Source organism: Naegleria lovaniensis (assembly GCF_003324165.1).
Source record: "Naegleria lovaniensis strain ATCC 30569 chromosome Unknown tig014, whole genome shotgun sequence".
Lineage (NCBI taxonomy): Eukaryota > Heterolobosea > Eutetramitea > Acrasida > Naegleriidae > Naegleria > Naegleria lovaniensis.
The window spans coordinates 642620-655805 of NW_025407835.1; the positions used below are offsets into that span (position 1 = coordinate 642620).

A 13186-nucleotide genomic window follows, 5' to 3' on the forward strand; every position below is an offset into this window, starting at 1 on the left:
TTGTTAATCAAAGTAGTTGTGCTGTGATGGTGGATGTTTATTCAGGCGGAGCAATTTCGTTAATAACTCCAATCACAACGTTTCATTATTTTTTGTTTGCAAAAACGAAAATGTTAGGTGGTATACAATAAAGTTCTAATTTACATGGCTTGCAGTAAATTGGTACAATTAGGCAGTAGTTGAGGATGCGTTTGCTTGCGAAACGTTCGTTGTGCCAGTGTCAGCATCATAGTCAATATTGAAGAAGGACAGTTCCCACCTTACTTGTGAACCACTTTGAATTGCCACAAGTCTCCAAAACAAAGTCATAAACGACAAGATCAATAAAACGAGTAAGAGAATAGCCACGCTTTGTCGAACGGCTCTCTTCTTTTTGAAATTACCTCCCACATTGTTTTTGGCAAGAAAAAACACAAACACACTTAATCCTGCTACAATAATAAATACAATAGTCCTAAAATCGATAAGCTTCAAAATTTCTCCAATGTCACCACCTGTACTACCCCCTGTGAAAATTGCAATGAGTATGATAGTTAGAAGAACTGCCTTAAAACCACCCACTACTACAACAAGCGACACAAGGTTTGCTAAAATCATGCACGTGACAAAAGGCGGTGCTGTGTTTGGTCCTGCATTATTGCCAAATAATTCGTCAATATCTTCAGTATTTGAAATCATGTGATTGAGCGAAGTTGCCAAGCCAAGAGCTATGGATATTTGAAAAACTACTAACGAGCATGATAATAAATCATCGACATATCGCATCAACACCAATGTAATGAAAGCAGTAATAGCAACGAGAGAATATAAATAATTTGGTTGAGGATAGGAGCTTATACTCTTGTCCATCTTGTTGTAGAGATGTGACATTCCGTACATTATAATTAAGGTAAGCTGCAATATCATGTGAATTAAAGTTAGAATTGGATTTGAAGGGTAAATTCCTGCAATTAATGTACTAAAAATTACTGGCATGAATGTGATGAGCAATAACAAAGAGCCTCCAGCTGAAAGAGCCTTCTGTTTGATATATTCTACTTCGTTAGCGAGCCCGTAATCAGGTTGTTCCTGTGGTGAAATAAATAAAAATTTCAGCAATCGAATGTACAGAATGGGGTATGACATTAAATACCTCAGATAACTCTTTAAATAAGGCTGAGAGCTAGAGTTAATCCTGTTGATATATTGGTTTCTTTCTTCTTCATAAATAAATGCAATACTATTTCTCCATATTTTGTATTGTGAATATCTTTGTTGATAAGTTTCGTAATAATTCTGCTCGTCGTGACATGCTCGTGCGAGATCCTTTGGTGAATTTCCCATGATAGAATCATGATTGATTTCAGATTGTGGAACAAGTTCAAACTCGTTTTGATCTGTATCCCGATCAGATGTATCTTGTTGCAATGAGTCATTGTTTGAATTTACTCTCAATAATCTCCAATCCTTCTGCAAGAGCAGCTTCCACAAAATTGATTTTCTTGAATTGTCTTGAAATCCTGAATTTACACAAGATATCCGCACTAACGAATCCCGATCCAAATATTGAAAAATCTCAATCAATATTTCGGGAGGAATAAATACTTTTGTTGCCACAACATGTACTGCCGTCCCAGACGAATCACTATTTCTCTTGAAAGGATGATGATGGTGAACACGATCATACAATTCGTGATGATCATCCACATGAGCATCATCATCATTTATCGTCTTGAGAATTGTAAATTCGGCCATTTTTTGCTCTCCGTAAAATCGAAACAGAAGTTTGTTGGAAAGATCATGTTGTTCATAACACGTGTAATGGAGAAATTTGTTCTTTCGCAAGGCAACGAGGAGGTATGACCGCTCTTTCTCTCTGTGAAATTGTAAAGGAATGAGTGAAACACTCTTGTCATCTACCGCAGAAAAGACAGAGTTAAAGTGCTCTTCCAAATTTGATCATCTGACGTGGAACAAAATGGTCATGAATTTGAGCAATGAAACACCCAAAGAGTTTTTGGGTCCTAAATTGTTGTGGAATGCGTTCTATGTTGCATTCCTTTCAATAACATTTTTCAAAAAAACAAATAGTCATAAGGGACATGTGTGAAATGGTTTCATTGAGTGAAATGTATTGCAATGATCAAGTTCGAGTGGTTTTAATAGATTTTGAAATTTCATCATCATCATCCATGAGTATGTCTGATGAATGTCATGAGACAGAAGAGCGTCTTCTTGTCAAGGAACTCATGTCGCAATTGAATAAGAAATTCTTTTTGCAACAGCGTGGAAAGAAGAAATTCTTAGAACATTACGAGCTCGTAACACAACCCTCTCGTCATTGTTTTATACCCATAGAATTTACGAAGGACAAATCCTATGTGCTCAATGTCATTCAACAGAACAGGGAAAATTGTGAAATGTCTTTTTTGAGAAATGCCATTCTTACTTTTCCACGTGATAGACAAGTTGTTCTTGAAATTGTAAAACGTAAAGGATACTTGCTTGAGTATGCTTGTGAAGAGCTGAGAAATGATAAGGATCTTGTCATGGAGGCTCTCAAACAGAATGGTTGTGCCTATAAATTTGTTTCTGAATCTTTGAAGAATGAAAAGGAAATAGTTTTAACCTCGGTAAAACAAATCGAACATTCAGAGGGTCACTTATTGTCAAGGGAATGGAAGATAGATAATGACGTTTTTTTGTGTTCCATTTGTCCAAATCGTGCTCACAACTATTCACATACCAACTGGAATCTTGATTGCATCATGCTGTATTCCACATTGAGCTCTGATAAGGAATTTTACTTGGATACTGTGCATAGACATCCGTCGGCATTAGAATTCGCTTCAGAAGACCTCAAGAATGACAAAGAGTTCATACTTTCATGTGTTGCACTAAATGGAAAAGCACTGCAATTCGCATCTCCAAGCTTGAGAAATGACAAACAAGTGGTTTTTGAGGCATTGAAACAAAATAGGTTTTCCCTTTCATTTGCCTCCAATGAGATCAAGAGTGACAAAGCATTTATGATGAAAGCAATTCTTGAAAATCATCATGTTCGGACTTCGGCCAGTCAAGCTCTACAATTTGCTTCACAAGAGCTTTGGAACGAACAAGACCTTATCTTCTCAGCAAATCCATCTCATGTTCTAACAGCGTTTATGTATTGGGAAATAGAAAATAGTCGTCAGAAACCACAAGCTCAAGTTGCGCTCAGCATTCGAGAATTGTACATGAACAAGTTGAAACAGGACAGGAATTTTTTATTACACGCTGTTGCATTAGATGGAACAATGCTAAAACATGGCTCTGACGATTTGAAAAACGATAAGGACATAGTATTTGAAGCAATCAACAACACTGAAGATGCTTTAAGATATGCTTCTGATTCATTGAAACACGATAAGGAATTTATGTTGAAGATTGTGCAACAAAAGCCACGTGTCTTCACATTGTTTGAAACTAGAAATTATTTTGCACCGTTTTTACAAGACAGGGACTTTGTTTTGCGTTTGATTCGACAACATCTCACTTGTGTGCTGTTTTATATTTCACCCCAGTTGAGACTTGACAGAGAATTAGTTCTTGAAGCTGTTAGACAAATTGATTTTGCATGGGATTGTATTGCATTTGTCAGTGATGTCATGGTAAGGAAAAAAGATGAGATTTTCCATGATCCAGAAATTGAAATGGAATGTGTGAAACACACTGGATACGCACGAACGTTCAGTATGGAGTTGTATCAGGCTAGAATGGATCATTATTATTATGGTGCTTATTTGGGAAATAAGGTCCATTACTCTGAATGAATTTTACTGTGAAATATGTAGCTGCTAGGAAACGTATGTTCCCTCTAAAATTTAATTCCGCGTTTTGTTGCTCGGGAGCAAAAGTAAAAGTTTTGTAAGGTAATAATGATGTCATTCCAAAATCTTTCTATTTCTTTATGATGTGTTGATTTTTCCATTGATAATTCGTGGAATTTCAATGAAAACTCAATCCAACGTTCACTTATAAATCGTTAAGAATGATAAATTATTCGTTGAAAAACTCTTCATGACATTCCGTTTTGAACATGTAACCACAATTAATGCAAGATCTCTGAATTTCACCTCAATTCACACCACCATTGTGTTGTAAACATTTTCACACCACCATTGTGTTGTAAACATTTTCACAACGGATTGTACTCCCGCATCTGCCGCTTGCAAGGATGACCATAATCTCTGCCTGTGTGCTTTTCTCTTTTCTATATTGAGGATGCAATTCTTCGATTAAATTCCCTTCATCAAAAAAAATCCGAAATTTGAGAGTTCATAAGGATCATTCTTCGCTTTCAGAGGGTGCCATAGAAATGAGAAAACAATTGGTGGCTTTTCCAAAGACGACAACGAGTCATTTGCTTGTTGGATCTCCATGGAGTCGTTTTTTCAGCAAACAACTCTCTCCGAAAGAAGGATCTGTTGAATTACATTTCCGATATGGAATTGGTAATCAGCACTCACAAGGCTTTTCTACTGCACTTTCCAGACAAGAACAAAAGGCAGTGATGAATGGTGGTCGAGCTTCGTTGAGAATTTTTATGGATTTTGATTCAACTCTCACTCGGAAAGATACATGTACATTAATTCCTCAGCTTGCGGTGGCTAAACAATCTTCAAACATTGAATTGTTACAAAATTGGAAAAATATTTCTGGTGCATTTATGGAAAAGTATGAGAAGGCTCTGCATGATGGTCATAAGCTTAACAATTTTTCTCAATTTTTGGATGGCTTGGATCGTGCAGAATTGTTTGGCGTTACTGGTGTGGAAGAAAAACTAGTTTTGAAGGGAATATCTAAAGACGACTTGAAATCTCTCATTTTCAAATTTAACAGCGAGCTTGCAGTGAATTGTGAAAGCATTTTTAATTTGATTTGCAACGGTAGTGCCAGCACGAGTGAAAACTGTAAAAATAGTAGGATTGAGTTGTGTATTTTATCAAGCAATTGGTCATTAGATGTGATTGAAAGTTTTTTGTTTGAGAAGGTTCAACCACTTGTAAATAAGACATTAAGGATATGGCCAATTAACAGATTGTCCAGCAATGATGACCCATTGTGGAGTGCTGAGCATTCATTTTTTCCCAACATTTATATTTATTCTAATGATTTGAGATTTGATGACAACAATTTGACTGATGGGAAATTCTTGACCAAACAATGTGTGACGTCCATGGACAAGTTAATGTCTCTAAGGCATCATTTATTTCTCAGTAGAGACACTAGTCGGAGTGTGTACATTGGAGATTCATTCAATGACATGAGGTGCATCTTGGAGACCAATGGAATTTTTTACTTTCCACCTGATCGACAACACAATGTTTTGGATTATTGTTCCAAGTTTGGAATTCAAATGAAGACGCTCCAAGAAAATCAATTCAGAATTTCACATCACACTCCGACCATAGCTCACGATTGGAAAGAAATCACACAGGCCATTGAGAATGAAATCTGCTAGAGTTTTATTAATAAATTTGACATGCACAAGGAACTTTGCAGAACAGCAAAAAAATTGATTCTATTCCAATCATGACCTCAGACACAGATCACACTTGTAACTCCACACAACACGCCGAAAAGGAACAATCTTCCTCGTCACTGCAATACGTCAATGAACAATTAGTACCAGGTTTTTCTTGGATCATTCAAGATGAATTGGCCGGAATGAAATTCCCAAATGAATCACAATTTTACGAAAACTTATTATCGGAACCGTTTGGAGTAGGTCTAGTCATTTGTGTCAATGAGAAGTTACCTGCGTTTATTGGCAATAGCAATTCTAATATAAATATTAGCATCAAGAAAATGCATGTCATATCCAGTGTCAATGATTTGAATTCAAATTTAAATGTTGCACATTTCCCCATTGACGATTATGGCACTCCAAATAATTTTGAAATGGTTGAGAAAATTATCGAACTTGTACGCACTGTGAAAAGCAACACGATACAAAATATGGAAAGTAAGGGAATTGTGGTGCATTGTATGGCAGGATTGTCTCGAACTGGAATGGTTCTTGCATGCATTCTGGTCTCTGTGTGGAAAATGACTGTTTCAGATGCTATCCAACTTGTGAATCAAAAACGTGGAAAGAATGGACGAGCTGTCATGACCTTTAAACAAGAGAAATTTGTACAAGATTTCTACAATTATTGTAATAATAAAATCTAACATTTTGATCAATCTATTGTTGCTTTCGAAAAATAAAAAAATGCGACAACTACAACTCAAGATCAAGCTCTCGGTTTTGCCTCATGATATGATCATGGAAATTATCTCCTATTTGCCTTCTTATTTTTTATTTCATGCTTCCATGCGGAATTTATGGGAAGGCGTGTTTGGATCATCATCAAATGCTTTGGAAACAAATGCGGGTCAAATAGAACACTGTGATGAGAAGAAAATAATGTTACGAAATTGCAATACATTTTTCAATGAAATATTAATGGAAAGACTTTGTAAAAAATTGTACAATTTGGATTCGTCGACTCAAGTATCAAACATTCAAATAATTTGCATCATCATGGACACTATTTTTAAGAAATTTGTATGGAATTTGTGGATGGTACAAATATTGGAACCATTTGCAAAGTATTGGGTGTACCGATTGAATTATCCAACACGGTATTTGTTCAGAAATTACATCTTGAGGGCTATTCATTCACAAATACTGCTAACGAACGACGCAAAGAACAATTGGAACTTATTGAACAGACATTTAAACAATCACAATGGAGATATCACGAATTGCATTTTCTTCATGAGTTTTCATGTCGGTATGGCTATATATTGTTATTAAGCGAAGAAACAAATGAGACACGAATATGGAAAAGTTCGTTGGTAGCAACTACGGCGAATTCACATCCTCCAACCATGGAGATTAGTTTCAATATCACCAAAGATTCCCAATGTAAAACACACGTCCTAAGTATTTTTAATCAATTTGAATTGATTAATGACAATCAACGACATTTGTTGAACAAGATCTTTAAACATGAAGACAAGTGTGTGAAAATTCGAGGACATATTTTTCTGAAAAAATCGAACTTAAAGCTACCAAAGTCTGATCCACATATACGATCAGTTTTGCTGGAAATTTTTCCACAATTTACAACCAAAATTAATTTAGACAACAAAAGAGATCATGGCAATGTGGTTGATTTGGACGAAGAATTAATGTTACATTTTTTTTCTTTTGTACGAGATGTACACGGGTATGACAAACCCATTGAACGAGAAATCATGTTACAACGTTTTTGGTTTCCAGGTAAGTGAACAGAACCCATCTGTCTTGATTTAATGTACTGGATTGTATTGTTTACATGATTCCAGCTCTCCACACTAAGGAAACATTGAAATGCACCACTAGTCGAAAACACATGCCCTCTCTTTTAGGTCGTGATGCTCACACTCGTATTTCACGTGCGATGGCTCACTCCATTGCTAAATATGAGGTTACTTGCATTCCACATTCTCGAAAAGTCAAACTGAAACTCATTCCAAAAACAATTCCAATTTTTGTTACGAACGTTTGCTTCATGGCACTCATTTATGGATGTTCAAAGTTAAACGAATTCTTAGCCAACAAGTATCTCAAGGAAAATATGGACGATGTAATTTTGGGGTATTTCATCAAAGGTTGGCTCGTGTTGACAACAAATCTTGCTATTGTGGTAATGGCTGTGTTTGGATGTAGAGCATTCATGGAAATGTTTCATTCTTTATATGAACCTAAGGAGATTGAACTATAATTCTCTTCAACAACGTTGGAAGAGACATTAGCAATAAAGAAAGTCCGACGTTTGGACTTGCCTAATCGTTTCCACATCGTGGGCTCTTCAAAGCTTTTTTCTCAGAGGTTCAACATTTTTTTGAGATCGTCAAAAAAAATGAAGTCGTCTGGCACAAGACCACTCTCGAAAAATTCATCATCATCTTCCCGAGGCCTCTCATCGGGAGATGCTACCTCAAAGAAGAAGAGAGCTCTTTCATCATCATCGAATGGAAACAAACCAGAAAGGATGTCTGCCATCCAAAAATCAAATTATTACTTGATGGGCGAACGAGAACCAACAAGCGAACAGTTTAAACCATACATGGACCGATTGATTCAGCCTCATGTTACTTCCTATGATAATTTCACGAGTGAAATGTTGTCCAATGTATCCAAATATATGTTTCCACTTCATTTGTTTCCATTGACTGTGGAACAAAATGAAGAAAAAGCTCGATGGAGACAAGAACGAAGAAGAAGACAAAAAGGTGATGCCGAAGACCTTTTAGAGGATGAAGGAGAAGCAGTTTTAACTAAAATTCAGAAAACTGCTCGATTGAATACTCGCAATTCAAAAGATGATGATGGCATTGAGCCCGTAGTAAAACCGGCAAATGATAAAGTAACATTGAGATATATGGCCACCATTGAGTCAATTACACTCTCAAAGCCTATAGTAGGTGATAATTTAATTGACCAAACCGTATTGGCTGATAGACCAACATCGGAAGAAGATGATGAAACCTCAAAGACTATCCATCAGTTGCAAAAAGAAGTCGAACAAGTGAAACGATTTGGACTTCGAAGAGAAATGTATCCAAAGGATGCGCGTATTGCAAGTTTGACCTATGGTGGTAGTATGAAAGTTACGATTCGACTGAAAAACGAAGACACAGGCACTGTTGAATATTTGAAGGACATTGAAATTATGCCAGATTTTCCAGTCATGCTGAACTCATCACTTTGTAATTTGCCTTCTCTGACACCAAAACAAAAGATGTTACAGGGTGAAGAAGAGCATGAACCTGGTGGCTATTTCATCGTGAGAGGAAGCGAAGTCGTTTATCGTTTATTGACTCAACAACGTTCCAATTATCCATTTGCACTTACTAGACCATCATGGACTGGTTATAAAGAAGATTTCACAGATAAGGGTATTTTGGTGAGATGTAGACATCCTAAAACATTTATTACTCGTCTTGTGAACATTCACTACAGAAAGGATGGTGTCGTTTTCATGAGAGCAGGTAACCCTGTGCCATATTATATCAACGTTATTTTAGCCTTGAAAGCTTTGAGAGAAGTATCAGATAGAGATTTGTTCTTATTACTCACTGCTGGTACCAAGAACAAGGTTACTCTGGATCGTGTGGTTGAATTACTGGGAGATTACAGAAAGACATTCCCAATGATTCAAACTAGAGAGGATGCCATTATTGCGTTGGGATCTATTTATGATCCAAGTGGATTACGACGATTGGAGTGTGCTGTCGACAAGACAAAACTGCTCAAAGCAGGTCAAGAAGTTTTGAAAAATATCATTTTGCCAATGTTTTGTGATGAAAGTGAGGATGAAGATGAACTTTTGGGAGATGGAGGAAGTGCAACAGATACTTTGAGAACTGTTCCAACTATTTCTGAATGTCAAAAGAAGTTTGACTTTTTGGTTTATTGCATTCAAAAATTATACAAATTCGTGGATGGTGAAATTGTTGAGGAAAATTTGGACGATTTCGATAATCACGAATTGTTAACTGTTGGAGAATTACTATCCAATACTATTCCCTTAATTATTTACAACAAAATACAAATGGTACACGCTGTTGTGGCAAAGCTTTTACGTAATTCTCCCAGTGAGCTACAATTTGCAGAGCAACGATATTTGACTCTCTTCCGTGAAAGATCAAAGTACATTTTACCAAAATCTTGCACAGCAGATATTACCAGATTATTCAGTGTGGGTGATGTTATGATTGCTAATCCATTCCGTCCAGAGTTATCTCAAACTCGTGCTCTTTTCACCAAGCTTGAAAGAATTAATTTCCTGAGAGTTATTTCACACTTTAGAGCTACTCACAGAGGTATTGCATTCTTGGAATCTAATTCTACACGTATGAGAAGATTGACACCATCATTTTGGGGATTCGTTTGTCCGGTTCACTCTCCTGACGGTCACTTGTGTGGTTTAGTGAATCACTTGTCCCATACAACCGAAATTGTCACCGTACCAGCGAGGCCAAAAGAAATTTCTCAAATTATTGAAACTTGCAAACGTTTGGGCATGATTCCATCCTCAACAGAAAAATGCATTTCAATTTCCATTGAAGAAGAGGCTCCAATTATGTTGGACGGTACCATCATTGGTAAAGTAGCTAACTCTAAATTGCAAACCTTTGCAGATCAATTACGGTATTGCAAAGTTTCAGGAAAATTTGGACTTCCAAAGTATATGGAAATTGCTTGTCAACCCAAGTACACCACCATGGACATTCCTTATTTACCACAGCTTAATATTTTAACGGATATTGCAAGAGCAATGAGACCAGTCAAATATCTTCCAACAAACCAAGAAGAATGGATTGGAAGCGGCGAGCAAGTTTATCTGAGTATTGCCGTGTCTGCAGATGATATCAAACCTCAAACTACACACATGGAACTTGATCCAACCAACTTTATGAGCTTCCTTGGAAACTTGACACCATTTTGTAACTTTAACCAATCTCCACGTTGCATTTATCAATGTCAAATGGCCAAGCAATCGATGGCAGCAGTTTTTCACAGCGTTGACCACCGAGTAGACACCAAACTGTTCGACATGAAATTACCCCAAAAACCATTAACCAGAACGAAACACCAAACTGATTTACCATTTGACGAATTTAATAATGGTTGTAATGCAGTCGTTGCAGTCATTTCCTATACCGGTTATGACATGGAAGACGCCATGATCATGAACAAGACCTCATTTGAGAGAGGTATGATGCATGGTACAGTATTTAAGACTGAAGAGATTGATTTAACAGAGTCTGCATCCTTCCTTACCAACAGAACATTCAACAAGACAGAAATTGACTCTGATTATAATGCTAAGGAATATGACGATTTGGATTATGATGGTCTTCCTGAAATTGGTTTGACTCTCGAAGAAGGCACCGTTTTTGCCAACTATTTCGATCCTCAAAAACAAAAATTCTTCCCAATGAAGTGGAAAGATGTTGACTCTGCAACTGTTCATAGTGTCAAGGTCATTGCTACCGATCCATCCGATTATAAGAAAATCAAACGTGCCTCAGTTACATTCCGACTCAATCGTAACCCAATTATTGGTGACAAATTTTCTTCAAGACACGGACAAAAGGGTGTGCTATCAATTCTCTGGCCTCAAGAAGACATGCCATTCACAGATTCTGGTATTGTACCTGACATTGTCATTAATCCTCACGCTTTCCCTTCACGTATGACCATTGGAATGTTGGTAGAATCCATGTCTTCAAAGGCAGGAGCACTCCATGGTTATTTCCCAGATGCTACACCATTTACTTTCGACGAGCAAAATACAGCTATTGATTACTTTGGAGAGCAATTGAGAAAGGCAGGATACAATTATTATGGAAATGAAGTCATGTATTCTGGTCCACTAGGAATACCTCTTAAGGCTGACATTTATATTGGAATTGTGTATTATCAAAGATTGCGTCACATGGTTTCTGACAAGTATCAATGTCGTGTTGGAGGTCCAACTAATGCACTCACTCATCAACCTGTGAAAGGAAGAAAAAAGGCTGGTGGTGTTCGTATGGGTGAAATGGAAAGAGATGCTCTCGTTGCTTATGGTGCTTCTGCAATTTTGAAAGATCGTTTCTTTGATTGTACCGACTCTTCTACTGCTATTGTTTGTACACAATGCTCCCAAATGAACACTGTGGTCAAGCCTGATCTAGGTATTCCACAAGGTCATGTTCCACACCATCCAGAAAATAATGTCGATCATTTAATTTGTAGCATGTGTAGAACTGGAGAGTATTTGAGAACTATTTACATACCGTACACAACCAAATATTTATATTCTGAACTGTCTGCTATGGGTATCAATATGAAGATCCGTGTAGAGGAAAACTCGAACAGAAACATGTAAAGAAAATTTTTGCTGCTTCTTAATAGAAATTGTCGTCTTGCTCTATTCTCGGAACCATCATATTTTTAAAATAATCCATTTTGAAAAAAATTGTCCTGGTCAGGCTTGAGTTTAAAACATTGTTCGTTCACGATCATCATCTCAATCTTTTGAAATAATTGTATTATAATTTGACATCTTGTACAACAACAAAACCCTGTAAATATTTGATCATCACTCACCAGAAATGAAATTTAGAGTCTCCCTACCGCAATCAGCTCCGATTGTTATTGATCTTCCACAACTTCAATCCGATACAACCACGACATTGGATGATTTGATAAACTCTCTTGTTATGCACGACTCCATTCCCACGTCATTAAAACAATGTGCTCTTTCGTTGAAAGTTGGATTTCCTCCTCAAAAACTAGATCTGATAAAGTATGGATCGTCCTCATTGAAAGATTTAAAAATCGCCAATGGAGAAAAGATTATTATTGAAGAAGATACTGGATCGAGTGGAAAGATCGTGAAGGGAACTATAGTAGGTCCTTACGTTCCTCCATCGACAAATGTTGGTAGGTGTCATTTGAGTTATTGACGTTATAATAATACTTTACATGTTGCAAACTAAACAAATTTAAAAAAGGCTATTTTGTGAGAAGAAAGCAGCCATCTGACAATTCTTGCCTTTTCCACAGTTTATCCTATGTTTTGAATGGCAAGAATAATGGAAAAGTGAAAGAATTACGTGAAATTTGTGCCCACTATGTAGCTGAAAATCCAAAGGTATACACTACTGAATTTTTGGGAATGAGAAATATTGAGTACGCAAACTGGATCTTGCATGAAGGTAATTGTCGCATTGAATTTTAATTTTGGCCTAATCTATTTTCATCTTGTTCTCAAAATTAATCATGCAGATACATGGGGAGGAGCAATCGAAGTATCAATTCTATCGGCATACTACAAAGTGAGAGTCATTGCATTTGACACAACCACATGTAGAGAAGATGTTTATGGCAGCGACCACGATGAGTACACAGCTATGGCGTTAATTATTTACACAGGAGATCACTATGATGCACTGTGCTTGAACCCTCACGGAGAAGAGGGCTCTCCAGACAAAGATATTGTGTTGTTCAATGTCAAGGATGTGAATATTCTTGGAAAAGCAAGAGCGTATGTTCAAGAAGAGCACAAGAAATTCTTGTCCAGAAGAAAATAAATTTTTCTCAACACAAGCGTTTATGGATCTTTCGCTTGATTAATCT

General features: G+C 36.8%; 7 protein-coding genes across 7 annotated transcripts; 6 read left to right on the forward strand and 1 right to left on the reverse strand.

Moving 5' to 3' along the window:
• Positions 1-168: 168 nt before the first annotated feature.
• On the reverse strand, positions 169-1734 carry C9374_001781 (uncharacterized protein; the record flags this gene model as incomplete). Its single annotated transcript, XM_044691126.1, has 1 exon — positions 169-1734. One exon carries the CDS (start codon positions 1732-1734, stop codon positions 169-171), a length of 1566 nt encoding a protein of 521 aa, XP_044551441.1.
• Positions 1735-2171: 437 nt separating this feature from the next.
• On the forward strand, positions 2172-3791 carry C9374_001782 (uncharacterized protein; the record flags this gene model as incomplete). The annotated part of the gene is made up of 1 exon (XM_044691127.1): positions 2172-3791. One exon carries the CDS (start codon positions 2172-2174, stop codon positions 3789-3791), a length of 1620 nt encoding a protein of 539 aa, XP_044551442.1.
• Positions 3792-4336: 545 nt separating this feature from the next.
• C9374_001783 (uncharacterized protein) lies at positions 4337-5482 on the forward strand (the record flags this gene model as incomplete). Its single annotated transcript, XM_044691128.1, has 1 exon — positions 4337-5482. One exon carries the CDS (start codon positions 4337-4339, stop codon positions 5480-5482), a length of 1146 nt encoding a protein of 381 aa, XP_044551443.1.
• Positions 5483-5553: 71 nt separating this feature from the next.
• Positions 5554-6195, forward strand: C9374_001784 (uncharacterized protein; the record flags this gene model as incomplete). The annotated part of the gene is made up of 1 exon (XM_044691129.1): positions 5554-6195. One exon carries the CDS (start codon positions 5554-5556, stop codon positions 6193-6195), a length of 642 nt encoding a protein of 213 aa, XP_044551444.1.
• A 378-nt stretch (positions 6196-6573) lies between these two features.
• Positions 6574-7775, forward strand: C9374_001785 (uncharacterized protein; the record flags this gene model as incomplete). The annotated part of the gene is made up of 2 exons (XM_044691130.1): positions 6574-7291; positions 7357-7775. The coding sequence occupies 2 exons, from the start codon at positions 6574-6576 to the stop codon at positions 7773-7775; spliced, it is 1137 nt and encodes a 378-aa protein (XP_044551445.1).
• Positions 7776-7913: 138 nt separating this feature from the next.
• On the forward strand, positions 7914-11933 carry C9374_001786 (uncharacterized protein; the record flags this gene model as incomplete). The annotated part of the gene is made up of 1 exon (XM_044691131.1): positions 7914-11933. The coding sequence occupies one exon, from the start codon at positions 7914-7916 to the stop codon at positions 11931-11933; it is 4020 nt and encodes a 1339-aa protein (XP_044551446.1).
• A 226-nt stretch (positions 11934-12159) lies between these two features.
• Positions 12160-13140, forward strand: C9374_001787 (uncharacterized protein; the record flags this gene model as incomplete). Its single annotated transcript, XM_044691132.1, has 3 exons — positions 12160-12490; positions 12562-12765; positions 12836-13140. 3 exons carry the CDS (start codon positions 12160-12162, stop codon positions 13138-13140), a joined length of 840 nt encoding a protein of 279 aa, XP_044551447.1.
• Positions 13141-13186: the final 46 nt, after the last annotated feature.